This window comes from Salmo salar, chromosome ssa03 (genome assembly GCF_905237065.1).
Source record: "Salmo salar chromosome ssa03, Ssal_v3.1, whole genome shotgun sequence".
NCBI lineage: Eukaryota > Metazoa > Chordata > Actinopteri > Salmoniformes > Salmonidae > Salmo > Salmo salar.
This window is the reverse complement of record NC_059444.1, coordinates 48,115,178-48,142,703: the sequence shown is the minus strand read 5'-3', so window position 1 is coordinate 48,142,703 and position 27,526 is coordinate 48,115,178. Positions and strand designations below refer to the sequence as shown.

The 27,526-nt window shown below is 41.6% G+C and overlaps 1 protein-coding gene across 2 annotated transcripts in view; it reads left to right on the top strand.

Annotated features, from left to right (window-relative positions):
* The first annotated feature begins 16,103 nt into the window (after positions 1-16,103).
* Positions 16,104-27,526, top strand: part of LOC106600633 (ras-related protein Rab-28) — a 56,612-nt gene continuing 45,189 nt past the window's right edge. The window contains exon 1 of one of the 2 annotated variants that reach the window (XM_014192134.2): positions 16,104-16,467. In XM_014192134.2, coding sequence (XP_014047609.1) covers positions 16,393-16,467 — 75 coding nt within the window. In that variant the 5' untranslated portion in view covers positions 16,104-16,392. The remainder of the gene's footprint in view (positions 16,468-27,526) is intronic. The other variant, XM_014192135.2, reaches the window with a different exon arrangement.

Here is a 27,526-nt window from a genome sequence, read left to right as displayed (position 1 = left end):
CAAGTTGCAATCATGAAATACAGAAATAAACCGTTTTCATAATCAAGGTCTAAATCATGTTTGATGCACTCTAAGTACCATTCAAACTCAATGAAAGGAACATTGTTGAAACTTTTCAGCAATTAGCAAACATGAAATACAGAAATAAACAGTTTTTCATGAACAAGGTCTAAATCATGTTTGATGCACTTTGTAAGTACCATTTTTGCTGTACTGTTTAAACTCGATGAAAGGAACATTGTTGACACTTTTCAGCAAGTTGCAATCATGAAATACAGAAATAAACAGTTTTTTCATAAACAAGGTCTAAATCATGTTTGAATCACTCTGTAAGGACCATTTTTGCTGTACTGTTTAAACTCGATGAAAGGAACATTGTTGACACTTTTCAGCAAGTTGCAGTCATGAAATACAGAAATAAACAGTTTTTCATAAACAAGGTCTAAATCATGTTTGATGCACTCTGTACCATTTTTGCTGTACTGCTTAAACTCGATGAAAGGAACATTGTTGACACTTTTCAGCAAGTAGCAAACATGAAATAAAGAAATAAACAGTTTTTCATAAACAAGGTCTAAATCATGTTTGATGCACTCTGTAAGTACCATGTTTTGCTGTACTGTTTAAACTCGATGAAAGGAACATTGTTGACACTTTTCAGCGAGTTGCAATCATGAAATACAGAAATAAACCGTTTTTCATAAACAAGGTCTAAATCATGTTTGAATCACTCTGTAAGGACCATTTTTGCTGTACTATCTAAACTCGATGAAAGGAACATTGTTAACACTTTTCAGCAAGTAGCAAACATGAAATACAGAAATAAACAAGGTCTAAATCATGTTTGAATCACTCTGTAAGGACCATTTTTGCTGTACTGTTTAAACTCGATGAAAGGAACATTGTTAACACTTTTCTGCAAGTAGCAATCATGAAATACAGAAATAAACCATTTTTCATAAACAAGTTCTAAATCATGTTTGATGCACTCTGTACCATTTTTGCTGTACTGTTCTAACTCGATGAAAGGAACATTGTTGACACTTTTCAGCAAGTAGCAAACATGAAATACAGAAATAAACAGTTTTTCATAAACAAGGTCTAAATCATGTTTGACGCACTCTGTAAGTACCATTTTTGCTGTACTGCTTAAACTCGATGAAAGGAACATTGTTGACACTTTTCAGCAAGTTGCAATCATGAAATACAGAAATAAACCGTTTTCATAATCAAGGTCTAAATCATGTTTGATGCACTCTAAGTACCATTCAAACTCAATGAAAGGAACATTGTTGAAACTTTTCAGCAATTAGCAAACATGAAATACAGAAATAAACAGTTTTTCATGAACAAGGTCTAAATCATGTTTGATGCACTTTGTAAGTACCATTTTTGCTGTACTGTTTAAACTCGATGAAAGGAACATTGTTGACACTTTTCAGCAAGTTGCAATCATGAAATACAGAAATAAACAGTTTTTTCATAAACAAGGTCTAAATCATGTTTGAATCACTCTGTAAGGACCATTTTTGCTGTACTGTTTAAACTCGATGAAAGGAACATTGTTGACACTTTTCAGCAAGTTGCAGTCATGAAATACAGAAATAAACAGTTTTTCATAAACAAGGTCTAAATCATGTTTGATGCACTCTGTACCATTTTTGCTGTACTGCTTAAACTCGATGAAAGGAACATTGTTGACACTTTTCAGCAAGTAGCAAACATGAAATAAAGAAATAAACAGTTTTTCATAAACAAGGTCTAAATCATGTTTGATGCATTCTGTAAGTACCATGTTTTGCTGTACTGTTTAAACTCGATGAAAGGAACATTGTTGACACTTTTCAGCGAGTTGCAATCATGAAATACAGAAATAAACCGTTTTTCATAAACAAGGTGTAAATCATGTTTGAATCACTCTGTAAGGACCATTTTTGCTGTACTATCTAAACTCGATGAAAGGAACATTGTTAACACTTTTCAGCAAGTAGCAAACATGAAATACAGAAATAAACAAGGTCTAAATCATGTTTGAATCACTCTGTAAGGACCATTTTTGCTGTACTGTTTAAACTCGATGAAAGGAACATTGTTAACACTTTTCTGCAAGTAGCAATCATGAAATACAGAAATAAACCATTTTTCATAAACAAGGTCTAAATCATGTTTGATGCACTCTGTACCATTTTTGCTGTACTGTTCTAACTCGATGAAAGGAACATTGTTGACACTTTTCAGCAAGTAGCAAACATGAAATACAGAAATAAACAGTTTTTCATAAACAAGGTCTAAATCATGTTTGACGCACTCTGTAAGTACCATTTTTGCTGTACTGCTTAAACTCGATGAAAGGAACATTGTTGACACTTTTCAGCAAGTTGCAATCATGAAATACAGAAATAAACCGTTTTCATAATCAAGGTCTAAATCATGTTTGATGCACTCTAAGTACCATTCAAACTCAATGAAAGGAACATTGTTGAAACTTTTCAGCAATTAGCAAACATGAAATACAGAAATAAACAGTTTTTCATGAACAAGGTCTAAATCATGTTTGATGCACTTTGTAAGTACCATTTTTGCTGTACTGTTTAAACTCGATGAAAGGAACATTGTTGACACTTTTCAGCAAGTTGCAATCATGAAATACAGAAATAAACAGTTTTTTCATAAACAAGGTCTAAATCATGTTTGAATCACTCTGTAAGGACCATTTTTGCTGTACTGTTTAAACTCGATGAAAGGAACATTGTTGACACTTTTCAGCAAGTTGCAGTCATGAAATACAGAAATAAACAGTTTTTCATAAACAAGGTCTAAATCATGTTTGATGCACTCTGTACCATTTTTGCTGTACTGCTTAAACTCGATGAAAGGAACATTGTTGACACTTTTCAGCAAGTAGCAAACATGAAATAAAGAAATAAACAGTTTTTCATAAACAAGGTCTAAATCATGTTTGATGCATTCTGTAAGTACCATGTTTTGCTGTACTGTTTAAACTCGATGAAAGGAACATTGTTGACACTTTTCAGCGAGTTGCAATCATGAAATACAGAAATAAACCGTTTTTCATAAACAAGGTCTAAATCATGTTTGAATCACTCTGTAAGGACCATTTTTGCTGTACTATCTAAACTCGATGAAAGGAACATTGTTAACACTTTTCAGCAAGTAGCAAACATGAAATACAGAAATAAACAAGGTCTAAATCATGTTTGAATCACTCTGTAAGGACCATTTTTGCTGTACTGTTTAAACTCGATGAAAGGAACATTGTTAACACTTTTCTGCAAGTAGCAATCATGAAATACAGAAATAAACCATTTTTCATAAACAAGGTCTAAATCATGTTTGATGCACTCTGTACCATTTTTGCTGTACTGTTCTAACTCGATGAAAGGAACATTGTTGACACTTTTCAGCAAGTAGCAAACATGAAATACAGAAATAAACAGTTTTTCATAAACAAGGTCTAAATCATGTTTGACGCACTCTGTAAGTACCATTTTTGCTGTACTGCTTAAACTCGATGAAAGGAACATTGTTGACACTTTTCAGCAAGTTGCAATCATGAAATACAGAAATAAACCGTTTTCATAATCAAGGTCTAAATCATGTTTGATGCACTCTAAGTACCATTCAAACTCAATGAAAGGAACATTGTTGAAACTTTTAATCAATTAGCAAACATGAAATACAGAAATAAACAGTTTTTCATAAACAAGGTCTAAATCATGTTTGATGCACTTTGTAAGTACCATTTTTTCTGTACTGTTTAAACTCGATGAAAGGAACATTGTTGACACTTTTCAGCAAGTTGGAATCATGAAATACAGAAATAAACAGTTTTTCGTAAACAAGGTCTAAATCACGTTTGATGCACTCTGTAAGTACCATTTTTGCTGTACTGTTTAAACTCGATGAAAGGAACATTGTTGACACTTTTCAGCAAGTAGCAAACATGAAATACAGAAGTAAACAGTTTTTCATAAACAAGGTCTAAATCATGTTTGATGCACTCTGTACCATTTTTGCTGTACTGTTTAAACTCGATGAAAGGAACATTGTTGACACTTTTCGGCAAGTTTCAATCATGAAATACAGAAATAAACAGTTTTTCATAAACTAGGTCTAAATCATGTTTGATGCACTTTATAAGTACCATTTTTGCTGTACTGTTTAAACTCGATGAAAGGAACATTGTTGACACTTTTCAGCAAGTTGCAATCATGAAATACAGAAATAAACCGTTTTCATAATCAAGGTCTAAATCATGTTTGATGCACTCTAAATACCATTCAAACTCAATGAAAGGAACATTGTTGAAACTTTTCAGCAATTAGCAAACATGAAATACAGAAATAAACAGTTTTTCATAAACAAGGTCTAAATCATGTTTGATGCACTCTGTAAGTACCATTTTTGCCGTACTGTTTAAACTCGATGAAAGGAACATTGTGGACACTTTTCAGCAAGTTGCAATCATGAAATACAGAAATAAACAGTTTTTTCATAAACAAGGTCTAAATCATGTTTGAATCACTCTGTAAGGACCATTTTTGCTGTACTGTTTAAACTCGATGAAAGGAACATTGTTGACACTTTTCAGCAAGTTGCAGTCATGAAATACAGAAATAAACAGTTTTTCATAAACAAGGTCCAAATCATGTTTGATGCACTCTGTACCATTTTTGCTGTACTGCTTAAACTCGATGAAAGGAACATTGTTGACACTTTTCAGCGAGTTGCAATCATGAAATACAGAAATAAACCGTTTTTCATAAACAAGGTCTAAATCATGTTTGAATCACTCTGTAAGGACCATTTTTGCTGTACTATCTAAACTCGATGAAAGGAACATTGTTAACACTTTTCAGCAAGTAGCAAACATGAAATACAGAAATAAACAAGGTCTAAATCATGTTTGAATCACTCTGTAAGGACCATTTTTGCTGTACTGTTTAAACTCCATGAAAGGAACATTGTTGACACTTTTCAGCAAGTAGCAAACATGAAATACATAAATAAACAGTTTTTCATAAACAAGGTCTAAATCATGTTTGATGCACTTTGTAAGTACCATTTTTGCTGTACTGTTTAAACTCGATGAAAGGAACATTGTTGACACTTTTCAGCAAGTTGCAATCATGAAATACAGAAATAAACAGTTTTTCGTAAACAAGGTCTAAATCATGTTTGATGCACTCTGTAAGTACCATTTTTGCCGTACTGTTTAACCTCTTGAGGATACCCTAGGATAGGGGGCGCCACAGCGCATTTTGAAAAAAAATCGTTCCCATTTTCAACGGCCTACTAATCAAACTCAGAAGATAGGGCATGCATATACTTATTATATATGGATAGAAAACACTCTAAAGTTTCTAAAACTGTTTGAATGGTGTCTGTGAGTATAACAGAACTCATTTGGCAGGCAAAACCCTGAGACATTTTCTGACAGGAAGTGGATACCTGATGTGTTGTATTGAGTTCTAACCTATCCCATTGAAAAACACAGGGGTTTAGGAATATTTTGGCACTTCCTATTGCTTCCACTAGATGTCGCCAGTCCTTTCACAGTGGTTTGAGCCTTATAGAGTCAAAACTCAGTGAATGACAGGAGTTTGAAATTGGTCACAGGGGATGGGCCATCACCATTATGACGCCGGCGGCGGCCATGTCTGCCCCCACTGTTGGTTCTAGTTTCTTTTTTCCTTTTTCTATGTTGGGTTTTGTCTAGTTTCTATATTTTTATGTGGGGTTCTAGTTTCTGTATTTCTATGTTGTTGTTTTTTGGGATGATCTCCAATACAGAGGCAGCTGGTCATTGTTGTCTATAATTGGGGATCATATTTAAGATGTTGGTTTTCCCACTAGGTGTTGTGGGAGATTATTTTGAGTAAGTGTATGTTGCACCTCTTTGTCACGATTTGTTGTTTTGTTTATGAGTTTATATGTATGTCTTGCATATGTCGTGTCTTTGGCATCATTAAACTGAAGACATGTTTATCAAATAACTCTCTGTAATTATTATTATGCGATTAAACTGATTAATCGTGTAACTGTAATTAACTAGGAGGTCGGGGCACCAAGGAAAATATTCAGATTACAAAGTTATAATTTTCCTAATATAACTTTCAGATATTCTAATATCTGATCAATTAGTCTTCAGATTAATGACGTATTCGTTTACCTCGTCAGTCTCATTCCAAACGTCGTAAATTGTTGGTTATCTGTACGAACCCAGTCTTCACTATGAGTCATCCATACATCAATTGTCTTAAAATCATTTATTTACTAACTATTTATTTACTAAGTAATTCACAGAAATGCATAACAAACAGATATGGTTACAAGGAAATGATAGGAGAATGTGCCCTAGTGGGCTAAACCGGCATGGCGGTTTGTTAGACAAAAGAGTTGATAATTATAACAATTGATATGCTAATCCTTTCCCTCATCAATCTACACACAATACCCCGTAATGACAAAGCAAAAACAGGTTCATATTTTTTTGCTAATTTATATTTTTTTAAAACCCCGAAATATTACATTTATATAAGTATCCAGACCCTTTACTCAGTACTTTGTTGAAGCACTTTTGGCAACAATTACAGCCTCGAGTCTTATTGGGTATGACGCTACAAGCTTGGCACACCTGTATTTATCCCCTTATTCTCTGCAGATCCTCTCAAGCACTGTCAGGTTGGATGGGGAGCATTTCCTGCACAGCTATTTTCAGGTCTCTCCAGAGATTGTTTGGTTGGATTCAAGTCCGGGCTCTGGCTGGGCCACTCAAGGACATTGAGACTTTCCTTTGCCCCAGTCTGAGGTCCTGAGCACTCTGGAGCAGGTTTTCATTAAGGACCTCTGTACTTTTCTCCATTCATATTTGCCTCGATCCTGACTAGTCTCCCTGTCCCTACCGCTGAAAAACATCCCCACAGCATGATGCTGCCACCACCATGCTTCACCATAGGAATGGTACCAGGTTTCCTCCAGATGTAACGCTTGGCATTCAGGCCAAAGAGTTCAATCTTGGTTTCATCAGAGCAGAGAATCTTGTTTCTTGCAGTCTGAGAGTCTTTAAATGCCTTTTGGCAAACTCCAAGCGGGTGTCATGTGCCTTTTACTGAGGAGTTGTCATTTAATCCATTAGTCAAGGAGTCTGAATACTTTCTGAAGGCACTGTAAACACTGAAGAAATATATAAATGCAACATGCAACAATTTCAAAGATTTTACTGAGTTACCACCATTTGCCTCATGTAGCGCGACATCTGCTTTGCATAGAGGTGATCAGGCTGTTAATTGTGGAATGTTGTCCCACTCCTCTTCAATGGCTGTGCGAAGTTGCTGGATATTGGCGGGAACTGGAACACGCTGTCGTACACGTTGATCCAGAGCATCCCAAAAACATGTTCAATGGGTGACATCTGGTGAGTATGCAGGACATGGAAGAACTGGGACATTTTCAGCTGCCAGGAATTGTGTACATGGGGCCATGCATTATCATGCTGAAACATAAGGTGATGGCGGCGGATGAATTGCACGACAATGGGCCTCAGGAGCTTGTCACGTTATCTCTGTGCATGAAATTGCCATCGATAACATGCAATTGTGTTTGTTGTCCGTAGTTTATGCCTGCCCATACCATAACCCCACTGCCACCATGGGGAACTCTATTCACGATATTGACATCAGCAAACCAACCACACACACAACGCCATACACGCTGTCTACCATCTGCCTGGTACAGTTGAAACTGGGATACATCCGTGAAGAGCACACTTCTCTAGCATGCCTGTGGCCATCGAAGGTGAGCATTTGCCCACTGAAGTTGGTTACGATGCCGAACTGCAGTCAGGTCAAGACCCTGGTGTGGACAAGCATGCAGATGAGCTTCCCTGAGACAGTTTGTGCAGAAATTCTTTGGTTGTGCAAACCCACAGTTTGATCAGCTGTCTGGGTGGCTGGTCTCAGACAATCCCTCAGGTGACAAAGACAGATGTGGAGGTCCTGGGCTGGCATGGTTACACATCTCTGCAGTTGTGGGGCCGGTTGGACATCCTGCCAAATTCTGTAAAAACAATGTTGGAAGCGGCTTATGGTATAAAAATTAACATTTGATTATCTGGCAACAGCTCTGGTGGACATTCCTGCAGTCAGCATGCCAATTGCATCTGTGGCATTGTGTTGTGTGACAAAACTGCACATTTTAGAGTGGACTTTTATTGTCCACAGCACAAGTTGCACCTGTGTAGTGCTATTTTATCATCTTCTTGATACGCCACAACTGTCTGGTGGATGGATTATCTTGGCATAGGAGAAATGCTCACTAATGGATATAAACACATTTTTGCAAAACAATTGAGAGAAACAAGCATTTCGCGGGTAGGGACATTTTCTGGAATCTTTTATTTTAGCTCATGAAACATGGGACCAACACTTTACATGTTGTGTTTATATTTTTGTTTGGTATACAGTACCAGTACAAAGTTTGGACACACCTACTCATTCAAGGGTATATCTTTATTTGTACTATTTTCTACATTGTAGATTAATAGTGAAGTCATCAAAACTACGAAATAACACATATGGAATATATTTGAGATTCTTCAAGCTAGCCACCCTTTGCCTTGATGGCAGCTTTGCACACTCTTGGCATTCTCTCAACCAGCTTCATGAGATAGTCACCTGGAATGCATTTCAATGAACAGGTGTGCCTTGTTAAAAGTACATTTGTGGATTTCTTTCCTTCTTAATGCATTTGAGCCAATCCGCTGTGTTGTGACAGCGGATTGGCTCTTTGCTTAAATAAGCAAAGAGAAACAACAGTCCATCATTACTTTAAGACATGAAGGCTCAGCAGCAACAGCTCAGCAGTGAAGTGGTAGGCCACACAAGCACACAGAATGGGACTGCCGAGTGCTGAAGCGGTTGCAACACCCACTACCGAGTTCCAAACTTCTGGAAGCATCATCAGAACATCAGAACAGTGTTCAATAAGTGCATCAATGACGTCGTCCCCACAGTGACTGTACGTACATATCCTAACCAGAAGCCATGGATTACAGGAAACGTCCGCACTGAGCTAAAGGGTAGAGCTGCCGCTTTCAAGGAGCAGGACACTTATCTGGACGCTTATAAGAAATCCCGCTATGCCCTCTGATGATCCATCAAACAGGCAAAGCATCAATACAGGACTAAGATTCAATCCTACTACACCGGCTCTGACGCTGGTCGGATGTGGCAGGGCTTGCAAACTATTACAGATTACAAAGGGAAGCCCAGCCGGGAGCTGCCCAGTGACATGAGCCTACCAGACGAGCTAAATTACTTCTATGAGGCAAGCAACACTGAGGCATGCAGCTGTTCCGGACAACTGTGTGATCACGGTCTCCATAGCCGATGTGAGTAAGACCTTTAGACAGGTCAACATTCACAGGACGTGTACTCAGAGCATGCACTGACCAACTGGCAAGTGTCTTCACTGATGTTTTTAACCTCTTCCTGACCGAGTCTGTAATACCTACATGTTTCAAGCAGACCACCATAATCCATGTGCCCAAGATCGCCATGACTACCGACCCGTAGCGCTCATGTCTGTAGCCATGAAGTGCTTTGAAAGGCTGGTCATGGCTCACATCAACACCATCATCCCAGAAACCCTAGACCCACTCCAATTTGCATACCGACCAAACAGATCCACAGATGTCAGAATCTCTATTGCATTCCACACACCTGAACAAAAGGAACACCTACAAGAGAATTCTGTTCATTGACTACAGCTCAGTATTCAACACCATAGTGCCTTCAAAGCTCATCACAAAGCTAAGGTCCCTGGGACTAAACACCTTGCTCTACTGGATCCTGGACTTCCTGACGAGACGCACCCTATTAGCTCTCTGAGATACATTGGAAAAGAAATGGTCAAGATGTCACGCAGGGGAGGGGACATTGAGAGGAAACTTCTTCAAAGGGAATCTTTCTGGATCTACAGGCTCAACACACTGTCTCCTCTTGGCCTTAATGAGGAGTTTGACTTGAAACTGTTTTTATAGTTTCAATATGTCTAAATAGTTTTTTTTATCCTAATTGAATATTGTATGTATATTACTGTAAACATTGATCACATTCCCTGTGTATGATCATATATTTTGATACATTTAATCTTAATATTGTGAAACTATGTTCTAAATGTAATTTGTTTACCTCCTGTTTCAGGAAGTGATGTCATTAAGAACTGCCCCTATATATAGAACCTTCCACCCCCACCTGGGATATGGATGCCTGATGAAGACCTACGGGTTGAAACGTTAATAAATATCACCTGGGAGCATGAGCAGCAGTGTGCGGCGTTTTCCTTTCTGTTTTCCAAGGGTAGGTTGAGGATCTGCCATGCAGATCCTCAACACGGGGGCCCCTCAGGGGTGTGTGCTTAGTCCCCTCCTGTACTCCCTGTTCACCCATGTCTGCGTTGTCAAGCACGACTCCAATACTGACATTAAGTTTGCCGACGACACAACGGTGGTAGGCCTGATCACCGACAATGATGAGACAGCCTATAGGGAGGGGTTCAGAGACATGGCAGTGTGGTGCCAGGACAACAACCTCCCTAAACGTGAGCAAGACAAAGGAGCTGATCGTGGACTACAAGAAAAGGAGGGCCGAGCATGCCCCCATTCACATAGATGAGGCTGTAGTGGAGTGGGTCGAGAGCTTCAAGTTCCTTGGTGTCCACATCATCAACAAACTATCATAGTCCAAGCACACCAATACAGATGTGTAGAGGGTATGACAACGCCTTTTCCCCCTCAGGAGAGTGAAAACACTTGGCATGGGTCATCAGATCCTCAAAACTTTCTATAGCTGCACCATCGAGAGCATCCTAACTGGTTACATCACCGCCTGGTATGACAACTGCTCGGCATCCGACCGCAATGCACTACAGAGTGTAGTGTGTACGGCCCAGTACATCACTGGGGCCAAGCTTCCTGCTATCCAGGACCTCTATGCCAGGCAGTGTCAGAGGAAGTGTTATAGCTTTGTTCTGAAGGTAGGTAAGGAGTCAAGCGCAGGAGAGCAGAGATGTCAATGTTGCATTTCTTTTAATAGGCAAGTCCAAAAAAACGGTACAGGCACAATCACCCCCCCCAAAAAAACACCCAAGACAATGAGAACTAACAGTTACTCACGGAAGGAGAATAAACCAACGCTCCTTACTATAATAAACACACGTGAATAAACTGAGGAAAACCTCCACAAGCAACATGAAGATAATCCCGCACAAACCTAAGCGGGGAAAACAGGGGTAAATATACACACAGGAATTAAAGCAAATGAAAACCAGGTGTGCATGAACCAAAGACAAAACAAACGGGAAAAGAAAAATGGATCTGTGATGGCTAGTAGGCCGGCGACGCCGAGCACTGCCCGAACAAGGAGAGGAACCCCCTTCGATGAAAGTCGTGACAGGAAGGCCCTAAAAATTGTGAAAGAGTCCAGCCACCCAAGACACAGACTGTTCTCTGCTACCACATGGGAAGCAGTACCGGAGCGCCAAGTCTAGGTCCAAAAAGCTCCTTACCAGCTTCTACCTATAACCCATAAGCGCTGAACAGTTAATAAAATGCCTACCCAGAATATTTGCATTGACCCCCCCCCCCCCCCCTTTTTACGCTGCTGCTGCTACTTGCTGTTTATTATCTATGCATAGTCACTTTACCCCTACCTACATGTACATATGACCTCAACTAGCCAGTATCCCTGCACATTGACTCAGTACCGGTACACTCTGTATTTAGCCCAGTTATTTTTATTTTATTGTGTTACTTTTTAAATTTTTGTTTATTTAGCAAACATTTTCTTATTCTCTATTGTTTGTTAAGGGCTTGTTTATTTGGCGCATGTGAGAAATACAATTTTATTTTATTTGGATGAGCAATAACTTTTTAAAAACTAAACAACAAAACAGAGATCATGCTCATGGGCCCCAACTCCCTCATCAAGAAACTGGGTCAACTCAATATGACAATGAACGGCTGCACCATCCACTCCAACTCCACAGTCGGGAACCTTGGTGTTACATTTGACCTGTATGGACCTCGTAAGTAATCATTTCACTGTTAGTCTACAGTGGCTTGCGAAAGTATTCACCCCCTCTGCATTTTCCCTATTTTGTTGCCTTATATCCTGGAATTAAAATAGATTTTTGGGGGGTTTGTATCATTTGATTTACACATGAATACCACTTTGAAGATCCACTTTTTTTGTGTGTGAAAACAACTAGAAATAAGACCAAAAAAAACAGACAACTTGAGCGTGCATAACTATTCACCCCCCCAAAGTCAATACTTTGTAAAGCCACCTTTTGCAGCAATTACAGCTGCATGTCTTCTGGGGTATGTCTCTATAAGCTTGGTACATCTACTGGAATTTTTGCCCATTCTTCAAGGCAAAACTGCTCCAGCTCCTTCTAACTTGAAGGAGCTGGAGCAGTTTCGCCTTGATGAATGGGCAAAAATCCCAGTGGTTAGATGTGGATAGGTTTCGCTGGTGTACAGCAATCTTTAAGTCATACCACAGATTCTCAATTGGATTGAGGTCTGGGCATTGACTAGGCCATTCCAAGACATTTAAATGTTTCCCCTTAAACCACTTGAGTGTTGCTTTAGCAGTATGTTTAGGGTCATTGTCCTGCTGGAAGGTGAACCTTCGGCCCAGTCTCAAATCTTTGGAAGACTGAAACAGGTTCCTTCAAGAATTTCCCTGTATTTAGCTCCATTCATCATTCCTTCAATTCTGACCAGTTTCTCAGTCCCTGCCGATGAAAAACATCTCCACAGCACGATGCTGCCACCACCATGCTTCACTGTGGGGATGGTGTTCTCGGGGTGATGAGAGTTGTTGGGTTTGCGCCAGACATAGCGTTTTCCTTGATGGCCAAAAAGCTCAATTTTAGTCTCATCTGACCAGAGTACCTTCTTCCATATGTTTGAGGAGTCTCCCACATGCCTTTTGGCAAACACCAAACGTGTTTGCTTATTTTTTCTTTAAGCAATGGCTTTTTTCTGGCCATTCTTCCATAAAGCCCAGCTCTGTGGAGTGTACGGCTTAAAGTGGTCCCATGGACAGATACTCGTCTCCGCTGTGGAGCTTTGCAGCTGATTCAGGGTTATCTTTGGTGTCTTTGTTGGCTCTCTGATTAATGCCCTCCTCGTCTGATCCGTGAGTTTTGGTGGGCGGCCCTCTCTTGGCAGGTTTGTTGCGGTGCCATATTCTTTCCATTTTTTAAATAATGGATTTAATGGTTCGCCATGGGATGTTCAAAGTTTAAGATATATTTTTATAATCCAAACCTGATCTGTACTTCTCTACAACTTTGTCCCTGACCTGTTTGGAGAGCTTCTTGTTCTTTATGGTGCTGCTTGCTTGGTGGTGCCCCTTGCTTTGTGGTGCTGCAGACTCTGGGGCCTTTCAGAACAGGTGTATATATACTGAGATCATGTGACAGATCATGTGACACTTAGATTGTACACGGGTTGACTTTATTTAACTAATTATGTGACTTCTGAAGGTAATTGGTTGCACCAAATCTTATCCACTGGCTCCAGGTCATCTATAAGTATTTGCTAGGTAAAGCCACACCTTATCTCAGTTCACTGGTCACCATAGCAGCACCCATCCGCAGCAAGCGCTCCAGCAGGTATATTCCACTGGTCACCCCCAAAACCAATTCCTCCTTTGGCTGCCTTTCCTTCCAGTTCTCTGCTGCCAATGACTGGAATGAACTGCAAAAATCGCTGAAGCTGGAGACTCTTATCTCCCTCACTAACTTCAAGCACCAGCTGTCAGAGCAGCTCACAGATCATTGCACCTGTACATAGCCCACCTGTAAATAGCCCATCCAACTAACTCATCCCCATACTGTATTTATTTTGCTCCTTTGCAACCCAGTATCTCTACTTGCACATTCATCTTATGCACATTTATCACTCCAGTGTTTAATTGCTATATCGTAATTACCTCGCCACTATGGCTTATTTTATTGCCTTACCTCCCTTATCTTACCTCATTTGCACACACTGTATATATACTTTTTTTCTACAGTATTATTGACTGACTGTATGTTTTTTTTATTCCATGTGTTGCTGTATGTGTCGAACTGCTTTGCTTTGTCTTGGCCAGGTCGCAGTTGTAAATGAGAACTTGTTCTCAACTAGCCTACCTGGTTAAATAAAGGTGAAATATATAAAATAAATACAACATTTAGGGGCTTCATAGCAAAGGGGGTGAATAACATATGCACACACCACTTTTCCATTTTTAGTTTTTTACAATTTTTTTAAACAAGTTATTTTTTTTCATTTCACTTCACTTCACCAATTTGGACAATTGTGTGTATGTCCGTTACATGAAATCCAAATACAAATCTATTTAAATTACAGGTTGTAATGCAACAAAATAGGAAAAACGCCAAGGGGGATGAATACTTTTGCAAGGCACTACACCTGTTGTTTTTATGAAGCATGTGAGAAATACAATTTTATTTGATCTGATATTTCTGTTTTTGGGGAAAGAGACACACCTGTTAACCGGCCAGCACTTAATCCAGAGGAATTTGCACCTGCAGCGGTTTGAGCCAGGTGGCCAAAGCCACTGCGTGCATAAGGTAAAGAGAAGTCAATGAAAATACTCTAATCTGTATTTTACTTATCAAAATGCTGAATTTAACTGAGCGAACTGTATAGTCTATCTTATTTGCACTAGCGGAGAGCATTGGCCATATCCAAGTGAGTGCGCATATTCACTCTTTGTCATTGTTGGGTCAGTTCCACTTGAAAGTTTGTTTTTGGACAATAATTTACACCTCCAGGTTAGATGAACATCATATTGTTTTTCTGTATCCCCTTCTCGTAGGCCTATTATATGGATCTGTTTGTCACACTCTGAGAAAAAAGGCTTCTTAAGGACCTTTTTGGTTCTTTGGATAAGATTAAAGAATGCTTTACAAAAAAATGTCTATATATTGTCAATATAACAATATATAGATTACTGTTGTATTTGTGATGGGTCACAAATCCAACAACACATGGCCTCATGAACTTTTCGAACCCCTCCAGTCAGGGTTCCGGCACAGAAGCTGCCTTGGGAGAGGTTGTGAACGACCTCCTCTGTGCTGCTGATCCTAGGTACATCTACATCCTCATTCTCCTGGACCTGTCTGCAGCACTTCAAACTGTCTGTGATCAGATTTTAACTGACTGCACGAAGAGGCTTTTTGGAGTTTCAGGAACACCCCTTGCCTGGTTCCACTCATATATATGATAAACAACAGTTTGTCTCCCTTGGAAACTCAAAACAGTGTTTTGACATTGGGCTAGTTATTGTCAATGGGAAGCAGCAACAGCATACTTTTCAACTTATGTTTAGGAATATGAATAGGACTTTCAACGTTAATTTCCAATAGTGTTCTAGCTACTTACCTAGGTAAAACCTGCTGAATTAGTCCAAAAACATGGTGTGATTGATTTATTTGGATGATTTACCAGAAATCATGAATACGGGGTTGACTTGCCAATAATAAGGCAAGTCAATTGTGAGAATCCTATAGGATTCTATTGGAAAAATCACTCATTGTATGGATTTATTTTACTAGGGCTCGTGGTTGGAACATCCATTGCAGTGTGTAATGCAGCCTAGTTTTATTTACACCATCTCAGCAGCTATCTTAGAAATATAACTTTGCACTTCGAAGCCTATAGCCTATAGGCTATGGATAATTTGAATGCTTTTTTTTTGTACAGACCATCAATGCATGATGAATAGGCTAGGCTAAGATATGTAGATCGTTTTCGAAGGTGTTGCTAGGCTACAGGTTGATGCACATTAGGGTACATCATGTGGGGGAAGAACTTTATTTTTTAATAAGGAATGGTAAATACTTAAATGCCGAGCCTACATTTATTTCTGGGAAAGAGCGCCTCTCCACCTTTGACCTTGATTACCATAGCAACAGGGACGCGTCACCTATTGTCACTGATGTGACTGGTCAGGTCCTGCTAGGACTTGACCATTGTAAAGCAGTGTCATTATTAAAAATATATTTTTCCCAACCTCCTTTATTAGCTAATCTTGATGATAAAGCAAATATAAAAGCTGTAACATCAAATGTACAAGTATTTCCCGATAAAGTGTTTGTAAATAACAGGCTTACAAAATATAAATGGAACATGCCTGGCAACAGTAGTATCTGGTGAAATGGCGTTTGGTTACCTAGTGCTCGGTCTATTTTAGCTATCTGATTAGCTAGCTATATTCAATAACCTTTGACTGTGAATAGAAGTACATTTTCAATAGAATAAATCACGTAATTGTTATTTATTTCAAAATGTCTGACTCAGAAGAGGACAGTCAAGATAAGCAACTTAAAATTGTTGTCATCGGAGACGGCGCATCGGGGAAGGTGAGGGATTTTCAAGCTAAATGAGCTAGCAAGCTAACAGACTTGTTATTTTAACTGGCTAGCTAGCAGCATAACTATGTGGCTAATTGGGTAAATTACTGTGCAGTAGGTAACTTTAGCTCAGAGGTTTCTTACAGAATATTCATACATAGCAGCGTGTGCTAGGCCAACGTGTTGGCTATGCTTGTTAGCTAGCTAGTTAACGTTAGCTAGCTAGCTCTTCAGCCAGGTAGAAGGAAAAACATCACCTAGGTTTGACAGACAGGCAATGTTTTTGTTGTCGCATAACTATAGCCAATGATACAACTTTTTTGGTTAATGTTAGTTACCGTCTTAATTTTGCACAACAGGGGCAGAGTAATGTTAATAGCTAGCTCTGGTCCGGGTCGAAACGTTAACTAGCTAACGACATGGAATCAAATCCCAGTTACTGTCAATGATGAGAGCTCCCAAGCTACTTAACTCTGAATTGTGTATTTAATAATTAACAGTGTCAACATACGGGACAATTAAGCCTGTGGTGCGCAACATGTTGCCCGGCCACAGACAGTGACAAGGGCCACGTTTGTAGAACGTCATAATTATTGAAGGAGACCGAAGAAGTCGCAGCCTAATCTGCCACATTTAGGGCTGATGAGTTCAGTAGGCTAATATTTTGCTCTGATAGAATGTATAGGCTATGTGTTCAAAAGGGTTTGAGCAGCTGAGTGCATCAACATGCCTAAACTAGGTTGGTTCATAAATGTATCCAGGGGTGAAAGTAGGAATTGATTTATTCCTGGTATAGGACCGCCTATATACGACATTTTTGATCGGCATAATCCTAGAATTACAAATAGAATCCCTATTAATTCAATATGATCTCTGTGGGCCTAGTCGTAATGTATTACCTTTTATTGTGGCATAAACACAACCAGTCATGATGTTTTCATCTGATTGTCAAACAATCACTTCGAAGGGCATGTTCATCCATTCGCAACATACAGTATTTCCAGCCTCTAATGGAAAGCGATGTAATAGTGTAGGTTCCGTCCCTCTCTTCGCCCCAACCTGGGCTCGAACCAGGGACCCTTGCACACATCAACAACTGACACCCACGAAGCATCGTTACCCATCGCACCACAAAAGCCGCGATCCTTGCAACACAAGGGGAACAACGACTTCAGGTCTCAGAGCGAGTGACGTCATTGATTGAAACGCTATTAGCGCGCACCACCGCTAACTAACTAGCCATTTCACATCGGTTACAGAGACACAACACCAAAAAGTGTATTGACATTTGCCAATTGTCATTAGGCAAGAATTTATGCATCCACTGCTGTCCTCACGTGTCTCGATGTTGGCCACTCATCTCTGCTTTGGCAAAATGTCGAATCACATAACATTTTGGAGATTAGGCTATACCACCCGTTTTCAAATCCATTCGCAAATTTTTTATGCCTCTGACATGCGGTAATGATAAGTGGTAATAGTGTTGATGATTAGTTATTTGAGAAGGAAACCAAGTCAAGACGATGGACCAGGTGGATTCAGTATATAGTAAGGCAGTTTATTATGAGACAAAGATATTTGGCTGAGCGTGCACGGGCTCGTTCGTTTAGCTCTTAGGGAACTAGCAGAAGAGAGAGCCCCGAAACATGGTGTACATCCAATTTATACAATGAAATAACAGTGTGTTGACGTTGAGTCTAGTAGGTCCGCTCTCCTGACTGGTCGATGAGTGGAGGGACGGTCCATTCTCCAGGTGGTGTCAACTTCCCATTGGCCCTTGGCAGTGTCCTTTGTCCTCGGAGTCCAACACACCTAAGTGTGTGTGTGTGTGTGTGTGTGTGTGTGTGTGTGTGTGTATTTCTGGTAATTCGTGTCTGGGTGCTTGCGATATTCATGGAATGTTGTTCTTTACACCAGTGGTCAGTTCGTGTGGCTAGGGCGCCTTCATGTCTTGACATTTTTGTGTGAGTTCTTAAGTCTGCCATCTGTCCTCTGGGTGTGGTCGTGATTGGTATCACTTGGTTGCTCAATATGTCTCTGGAATTTTGTTGTGTGCTGTTGTGAAACATGTTGTGCAAATGCCCTCCTTATATATCATTAGGTAAAACGTTAAATTATCTTTATTACAAATCCCCCTCTTCACGTCTGCAAGACGTGACAAAGGAAAAGGGAAACAGGCTTGCTCGGCGGTAGGTACTTGTCGTCTCATTGATCTGAACTTTGACTCGGTCCGTAGCTCACCATCTGCTCCGTTATCATCTCTCTAGAGTTCTGGTGATTAAACCTCTTGCACACGGGACCAAACAACAACCACACAACCCAAACACACTCATACAGGTGAAAGCAGCCCATAATACAGTTCTTGCAACACTTTTCCATTTCCCAAACATGATCTGTGTTATCAAAAATGCACGTACAGCAATGAACCTAATCATTCTACCTACACCATCCTCTTTGCCCGTAACCTATCTAGAGTCAGTCTATTTTACCAGGTCATGAGGGAGGTGGCGGATAATTGGTCAGAGAACCTCTTTACTGCATCCCCTGTTTCATTCATAAATCTCTGTTGATTAAAAGATGTCATTAATTCAATCCCCATTATTATTTATTGTTAACCACCAAAATAATGTAGTGTTAAAGCCTTCACATATTTGATTCATAGCTTTGTATTCATCTGGAACTTCCCTGAGGATGCCAATAGCATCCATCTTGTAAAGCTACTCCCATCCTGGTCAAAACTCCTCCTGTGCCTACTTTAGCCTCCTATAACTGGCCTCTGATGACTAACTCGAACTGGTTAGACCAATAACCCCAGGGCACAATTCCTAACCACCCTTTGTGGTAATTTCTGTCGTATGCGTCCTTTGCTGGTACTAGCCCACCCTTCATCAGTTATAGGTGCTGTGAGGTTAAGAATGTTCTATTCATCTCTCAAACCTAAGTTAGTCACATTAACGATTACTTTCAGCCATTAAAATCATCTTAGTTCTCGGTACCATTCTTGTATCTATAACACTGGTATTCATCCGGAATTTAGGTGAACCGAGGTGGGTTGGCTGAGTACTTCAATCTGGCCAACCCCAATTCCTGTAAAGTTGTCTGCTTCCCCAGGAAATTGTTTAATGTTTACCTTAAATTCTACATCTTGATCTTCTTTGATTCCTTATTCTGTACGTCACTCATCAGTGTATTATATAGTTTATCTTTTACTTCTTCTCAATGACAACAGTAACCTATGTTTAGTACCCGTAGGTGTTGGATCTGAATGTATCAGAAAGATTAGACTATGATGCAGCTCAGAGTCTCTACTCTTCCCAAAAACCGTCAACCCTCTCCTGCCCTTAGTCTCTCTGCTTGGTACCACCCCATACTCACACCTCTAGGAGCACACACAGTGATGAACGGTCGGGATAGGGAATCTTCGTTAAGGAGGTAACCCCCGGACCCTGTTGGTATCGGTTCTTCTCCTAACTCTGTGTGTGATCAGCAGTGGTCATATGAGTACATACCTCCTTGCAGTGGGTAACGTGGACCCAAGTGACTCTCTCAGCTTTTCTAATGGCAAAGGCAATGGTTTAACAGAACCTGGTATGGGCCTTCCCCACGGGGCTGCTTCCCTGCTTTTCTCCTCAGGGACTGGATCCACACCCAGTCTCCTGGTTGGATTGAGTGAATCACCTTCTCTTGTAATTCACCTGTTGGACACAAAATCTTGGACATACGGGTTTGGTTAAAAAACAGTCTTCTCATGTGTTCTGCTAGTATTTCTTCACTTCTATGTCTACCTGTTCTGGTATCTCTAACTCTGGCATTCTATAGGCTCTACCTAATTAGCTAAAATGTCATCCATCAATTAAAGAGATAGATCCCAGTATCAACACTAGGGATAATATCTTGTCTTCATTTTTCTTTTCTTTTTTTTTTCTTTTTATACCATATTCTTGTCCACCAAGTAAGTTGGGAACACTTCTACCCATTTGCTATGCTTATTTGTTATTTTTAAACACCCCTTTTTACCAAATGATATTCACGTACCATTATCAGATCAAAATGACTAATCTAAATTACTCCCCAAAGAAAAATTATTGTACCCTTTTCGTCATTTTGTGTTCTCATTGGTTCAAATTATCAATTGTGTCTAAGAACTTTAACTTCATCATAATTATCAGTTCTCCAAATTTCCTTAAAGTCAGTATCCCAAATGACCTTAAATTCATCATCCAATGGCTTTTCATTGCGGCTGATCAGACCACAAAAGGAAAAGTCACCAGTGGGGTCAAAAAAGTCATACCCCCTTTTCAGAACCGTTTTTTCTTTCTTACTACATTAGACAAATGAAAGCTAATAACCTTATCTACATTTTGTATCTCAAGTTCCCAGAACATTCCCTATCAAAAGAATTTCACGTGTTTAATTAAAACTCAGAAAATAAAACTTTAAAATGTCATGTGTGTCTACCCCTTTAATATATCATGTCCCTAGGAATTTTTCCCCAAAGAGCTAAGCGCTCCATATTCCATAAAATAACCATTTGGTCAGCATTTCCTCATACTTCACCGATTCAGAAACCCAAAAGTTACCTACAAACAAAACCTAAAAATGCTTATACTTCCATTGTATTCCCCCCAATCATTAGTTTTAAACTTAATTGAACATGCGCTACCCTTTTATACAATACTGTACTTCAATCTATGAAACCCCATATTTTAACGTACTGTTTAACCAATTTGACCCAAGATTGCTTAAAACGTTAAAACCCCTTCAGTTTGTCTGCAAACCTACCCATTCTGTTTGTTAGGAATACCCTGCCATTATACACAACTGTGTTTAATGTGCACCTTCCCTGTTAATTTAAAATTAACTCCACCTGTATCTTCTTACATTTTAGTCCCATGGTGCATGGGCTGGGATCCGAACAACGGGCCTCCCGCATGGCAAGCGAGTATTCTAAACTATTCAAATGCATACTCGGGTTCAGTGTCTTCCAACTGAAGCAAAGGAAACATTATGCCCCTATCAGCCTGACCAGGGTCAATAGCGGTGGTGATCAGCCTAGTAGCAAGAGTACGAGTGAGGTAAGCCTTCCTCTGTGTTGAGTGCATCTGCCATGTTCTTGTCTGTGTTGACAAATGTGATGTGTGATTGGGTGCATTTGTTCTGTATTTTGTTTTTTCTTTCAGAACTGAACGTGAACTCCTTACTTTTCAAGTATGCTGCCACTCCATGGTGGGTGTGGATTTCCAACGGGTGGCACATCACTATGTGGGTTGTCTTCTCTATGGCTTTTGCCACAGCTGCCACATACCTTGAGCATGTTGTTTGTCCTAATTCGATGTGGTCCAGTTTTGACGAGTGGTACATCAAGACTCTCCTTTCCCCCTCTTGTTTCTGAAACAAGATGGACGATGTAAATCCTTCCTTTTCAGAAACATCCAGATGGAACTTGGACTTGTAGTCAGGAGCAGTGAGAGCTGCGGCCACGGATAGGTCTGTTTTCAAAAGCGCGAATGCATCGGAAGCTTCCGGCGTCCAGGCTAGAGAGGCGTGCAGATTCCTTGCACCCGATTGTCGAACCATTTCTCTCATAGGCTCAGTTCTTGCTGTGTAGACAGGGATGTGAGTTCGACTGTATCCAGTAAGCCCTAAAAATGAGAGCATGCCCGAGACCGTCAGAGGTCGAGGGTGGTGGAGGATAGAGTCTCTGTGGCCTTTGGAAAGCCCCGCCCCCTCTCCTGATATCTCCCTTCCGAGGAAGAGCACAGTTCTGCGACAGGTCTGGACTTTGCTTCTTTTGACTTTGTATCCTTTCGTTGCAAGGAAGTCCAGCAGAGTCTTAGTCATCTGGAGACAGAGGTCGGAGGTTGGGGCAGCCAAGAGTAGGTCGTCCACATACTGGATAAGAACCACCCCGTCTGGAATCTTCAGTTCTCCCAGGTGTGTTTTCAGGATGTGATTGAAGATTCCAGGTGAACACCTGTAACCCTGTGGTAAAACGGAATACGTATACTGTTGGTTCTCGTATGTAAACGCAAAGAGTGGTTGAGATGCCACATCCAACGGAATGCTGAAAAACGCATTGGCCAGATCCACAACACTGAAGTACTGGTGTTTCGGAGACAGGTTACTCAGGGTAATATGAGGATCTGGTACAGGAAGGTCAATTGGTACAGTAACGTCATTTACTGCTCGGAAGTCTTGGACCATCCGGTGGGTTTCTCCTCCTGCCTTCAGCACAGGCAGAATCGGTGTGTTCCATGCGGAGACGGTTGCGTAGATTACTCTTGCACCTAGCAGTCCTTCAATAGTTGGTTTGATCCCGGTGATCTGTTCGGGCTTCAAACGGTACTGAGTCCGGAAAACAGGCTGCTGTCCTGGGTCCTGCAGAGTGATGGTAACTGGCTCCACCTGGAGTTGTCCAACGTCAAATGGGGAGGTTGTCCAAATCTTTTCGTCTACTGTTGAGAGCAGTGCCGCAGTTGATGGGTGATCTGTGTAGGGTTTACCATGGTGTCTTGGTAGGGTGAGGCGTTCAGGCTTGCAGAGTTCCTCTGTATTTATATCCAGGATTCTCCACATGTTCTCGGTTGTAGCCTTATTTATGCCCGGAGTAGATGTAGGTTCCCACTGAAGTTTGGATGCACGTCTTATCATTGGACCCAGACTTCGGGCCTCAAAGCCGTTTCCGACAGCAAGTGTGACGTGTGGTGCGGACTCTGCTCCCAACAGATACCAGGACTTCAGGTGAGGTTGTAATATGACTGGGGCTGCTACCCCCTCTTGTCCACAAACAATGGTGCAGCACCTAATGGTAGGCGTGAGGGGCATCATGTTTTCATCCCAGTCATCTGTGTATGGGTTGTCGTCATTTTCTGTGACGTTCAGGGTACAGTGTACCTCTGCCAGTGGTGTCTTGTATGGATGTAGCGTGTAGATTCTTGGTTTCAGCTGATTAAATTGGAACTGGATGCGTGGGGTCCCTATTCCTGTCTGGACACACTTAAGCCAATAGATTTCTTGTGTAGCCGACAGGACAGGGGCTGGTAAAATTGGAAGCATGAGGACTTTAACCGGTTTGGCCATGGTGGAGGGAACGGGGCCCGTGGTGACTTCTACCCCATTGTGTGTAAGATATATGGAGCATTGTAGTTTGCACAAGAGGTCCCTTCCCAACAGATTGATTGGACAGTTAGGGCAGTACAAGAACTGATGAGTATGCATCATACTTCCCCACGAGAAGGTTAAGGGAACTGTTTTCTTTTGAGCTTCGGGGTTACCAGTCACCCCCACCACCTGAATGAATTCCGAAGATAGTTGTTGACGGGATCGGATTGCGGAGTATGTACAGCCAGTGTCAACTAGAAATTGATGGGTTACTCCCTCAACTTCACACAGAACAGTGGGTTCAGTGTGGAGTGGAAAGAGCTCCCGTCCTCCCCCGTCAGGTGGTGGTGGGCATCTTCATGGCCATGGTGTGTATTCATCAGCCATACCCTGGAAGCTGGACGATTGTTGACCGGGATCCGGGTTGGGGTGATTATATGCAGGATGAGGCTGTGGTCCAGGGTAACTTTGTGGGCGGGGCCCACCTCTTCCCCTACCCATGAACTGAGAGCTTCCTCTGTTAGCCAGCCATCGTTGAGTAGATTGGGTCAGTGCCTGCGGGCAGTTTCGAGCCATATGCCCATGTTGTCTGCAATCGTAGCATTGCAAACCTCCCCCCCTCCATTGACCCCCTCGCCACTGTGTTGGATAGGCCGGCTGAGTCATCCATGGTGTTGGATAACCCAGCTGTGGTGGTGGGTAGATCCCTGGGGCTGCCATAGGCATGGGTTGGGGCATGGGCTGCATCACTTGAGGGACCCCCTCGGCGATGGGAGTCGGCTGAGTCTGCTGTTGCTGCATCATCTGTGTTACGGTTTTCTCGATGACCTGAGACAAATCTTCTGGTTTTTCCATCATCTGTTTTTTTTTATCACCCTTCTGGGCTTCTTTCAATTGCAATTTCAGTAGTTGTACTTGAAGGGACTGGACTTGAGTGTCCGCGCCCCCCTTGTCTTTGTAGTATTGGGTGAGGTGGTGGTGAGTGTGAGAGTTGAACTGTGGCAGGGGAAGTGCCATCAGTCCCACAGTGTTCCTGAGTTTCACTTTCACTTCTCCAGGGCACCCATTCACCACCATCTCTTTCCACATGCTGAGCGTGGTTTCAGTGTGGTCATATGGTTCCTCATGCACAGTCCTCCATGTTGTTTTTGCCCTGTCCAAGTAAGCCGCAGGTTGTTCCCCCGGAGTGATGGTAAAAGAGGACAGGGTTGCATGGTTCTTCTCAGTTGGATATGCCCGACGCAACACACCCCATAGTGCCTGACGAATGTCCTCCAGTGGTGCCGTGGGAGGGGCTTTGTCCAGATCTGCTTCCTTTACCAATGAGGACATGGTCACATGGTCTGTTGCCCTGGCCAGTAGAGCCTTCATGTCTCCCAGGCACAGGCGCAGACCAGAGGTAAGTGTCTGGAGCTGGAGTAGCCACGCAGAAGCCCCTCCATGAAGGCTAGGCAGTTGTTCCATCAGGGTGGTGAGATCTGTCATTTTCCATGGCTGGTACTCTTCGAATCGGGGGTCTGTTGTGGGCCTGAGTGGTAGCTGCATGGCGGAGCTATAACCCCGTTCTGATCCCAGTCTGTCCTTGAAGTCACTCCCTGAGCCCTTAGGTTCTCCAGACGGACTGACTTTCTGACCGGGTCAACCAGGTCCGTTATCTTTCCAGTCATCACCCCCTCCACATGGAAAGTTCCTCCTTCCTTTTCAGATTTTTCAATCAGGGATTTCGCCAGGGCTAGTGACTCATTCACCTCCCTTCGTAGGTTGTCGATCTCCATGTCTCTGGGGGTGTGACTCGTTCCTCCTTCTTCATTCTCGCTTGGTAGATTGTCGTGCGAGTTACGGGATACCAAACTAGTCTTTGGGGAAGTGAACCCACATCTCACATAGTGTTGTGGGTTGAAGTCAGGAGTGAACGGTCTTGGGGTTGAGCTGTATTTTCCTCCCGGCATGGTCATGAGGGAGGAGATTCCTTCACTTCCCTCTCCTTCTTCTTCAACTTCCTCGCAGACCAAGTGTCCACCCTTTACACCCATTGTGACGGACCCCATTAATTCTCCACCCTTTACGGCGAATACCGGAGCCTGTACAGCAGGTGGCGGGGTGAATGGTCCCGTTCTGAAAGGGTTCAACGACTTCCCCCCCACTGTGGGCCCTTGAGTGTAGGGTGGTGGTTCGGTTGGTAGTTCCGGATATAACCGGGTCGTCGGCAGGGGGGTCTCTCCATCTTGTTTTGGTCCTGTGTTTGAGTCGGTCTCTGTAGAAGTCACAATCCCCATCATGTCTGGTTTTTTATAAGGGAGTGCCCTTCTAGTCTCCTCTATCGCCCAGGTCCCTATTCTCAACTCTGCCTCCGCCTTCTCTCTGTTCTTGGTTCCTTCTTTTTTAAACATATACGTTTTATTTCTTTCCTTTTCATTTTCTGTGCTTATTTTAACTCCCTCCTTTAAACCTGCCTCCATCTCCATCAATTGGCCTTTAGTCGGAGCCCCCCCTGCTAAAGTATCCTGCCTGTGTCCATCTCAACTTTACTTCCTCCCACACTTTCCGTATTGCCTTATATTGTTCCTTACCTCCTGCTCTATCCTGTATTTTTTTTTATCCAAAAATTCACTAAATTTAAGTTTAATTGGTTGGCTTATTGCCATTATGTTTTACAATTTAGTCCCTCTAGCTTTGTAAACTTAGCCCGTCGCTGGTTGGGACCAGCGATGTATTCTCGGTGCGGACACCGACTTAACTCTGGTGCCTCACCCTCGTAAACAAAGTGTTAATAATTGCCAAATGGTTTGTCTAATACACCCCAATCCCGACAGCACGGTGGCCCCTCTACTTTATTTCAGAATTGTTTCAGTCCTAATCGGTTATCGACTTAGTTGTTTATGTCTCATGGAACAAACCCTTATTTCGCACCCATTTACCAGATTGGACCCTTAAGATAAAGTTCCATCAGATATCACAAATACAATATAACAAATTGTGTCGCCTATACAATCTACCGGGCAGAGAATAGTTCGCTGACATCCGGGACATAGCTAAACAGTTATAACAATATTATTTTATTTTTAAATTCATCCGACTTTTCAATTTACAATTTAGACAACAATTCATACTCACTCCAAGTACTACTGATCAGAATTTGAATAAAACTATATTACAATATGCAGATTTTGTTTTAACAGGCTCTGCTTACCTTATATAGTCGAGCTCGTTGATCAGTTTCCTGGGGCGGGCAGAATCGCCGATGTCTCCTGCGAACAGGTCACCCGTCCTTGCGAAATTGTCCCGAACTTGTCTCCTCTCACATCAACCACTAAATGGACCGAATTTCAGAAGTATGAAACCATCCTCTGCTACCAATTCTGTTGCTTATTAGTTATTTGAGAAGGAAACCAAGTCAAGACGATGGACCAGGTGGATTCAGTATATAGTAAGGCAGTTTATTATGAGACAAAGATATTTGGCTGAGCGTGCACGGACTCGTTCGTTTAGCTCTTAGGGAACTAGCAGAAGAGAGAGCCCCGAAACATAGTGTACATCCAATTTATACAATGAAATAACAGTGTGTTGACGTTGAGTCTAGTAGGTCCGCTCTCCTGACTGGTCGATGAGTGGAGGGACGGTCCATTCTCCAGGTAGTGTCAACTTCCCATTGGCCCTTGGCAGTGTCCTTTGTCCTCGGAGTCCAACACACCTAAGTGTGTGTGTGTGTGTGTATTTCTGGTAATTCGTGTCTGGGTGCTTGCGATATTCATGGAATGTTGTTCTTTACACCAGTGGTCAGTTCGTGTGGCTAGGGCGCCTTCATGTCTTGACATTTTTGTGTGAGTTCTTAAGTCTGCCATCTGTCCTCTGGGTGTGGTCGTGATTGGTATCACTTGGTTGCTCAATATGTCTCTGGAATTTTGTTGTGTGCTGTTGTGAAACATGTTGTGCAAATGCCCTCCTTATATATCATTAGGTAAAACGT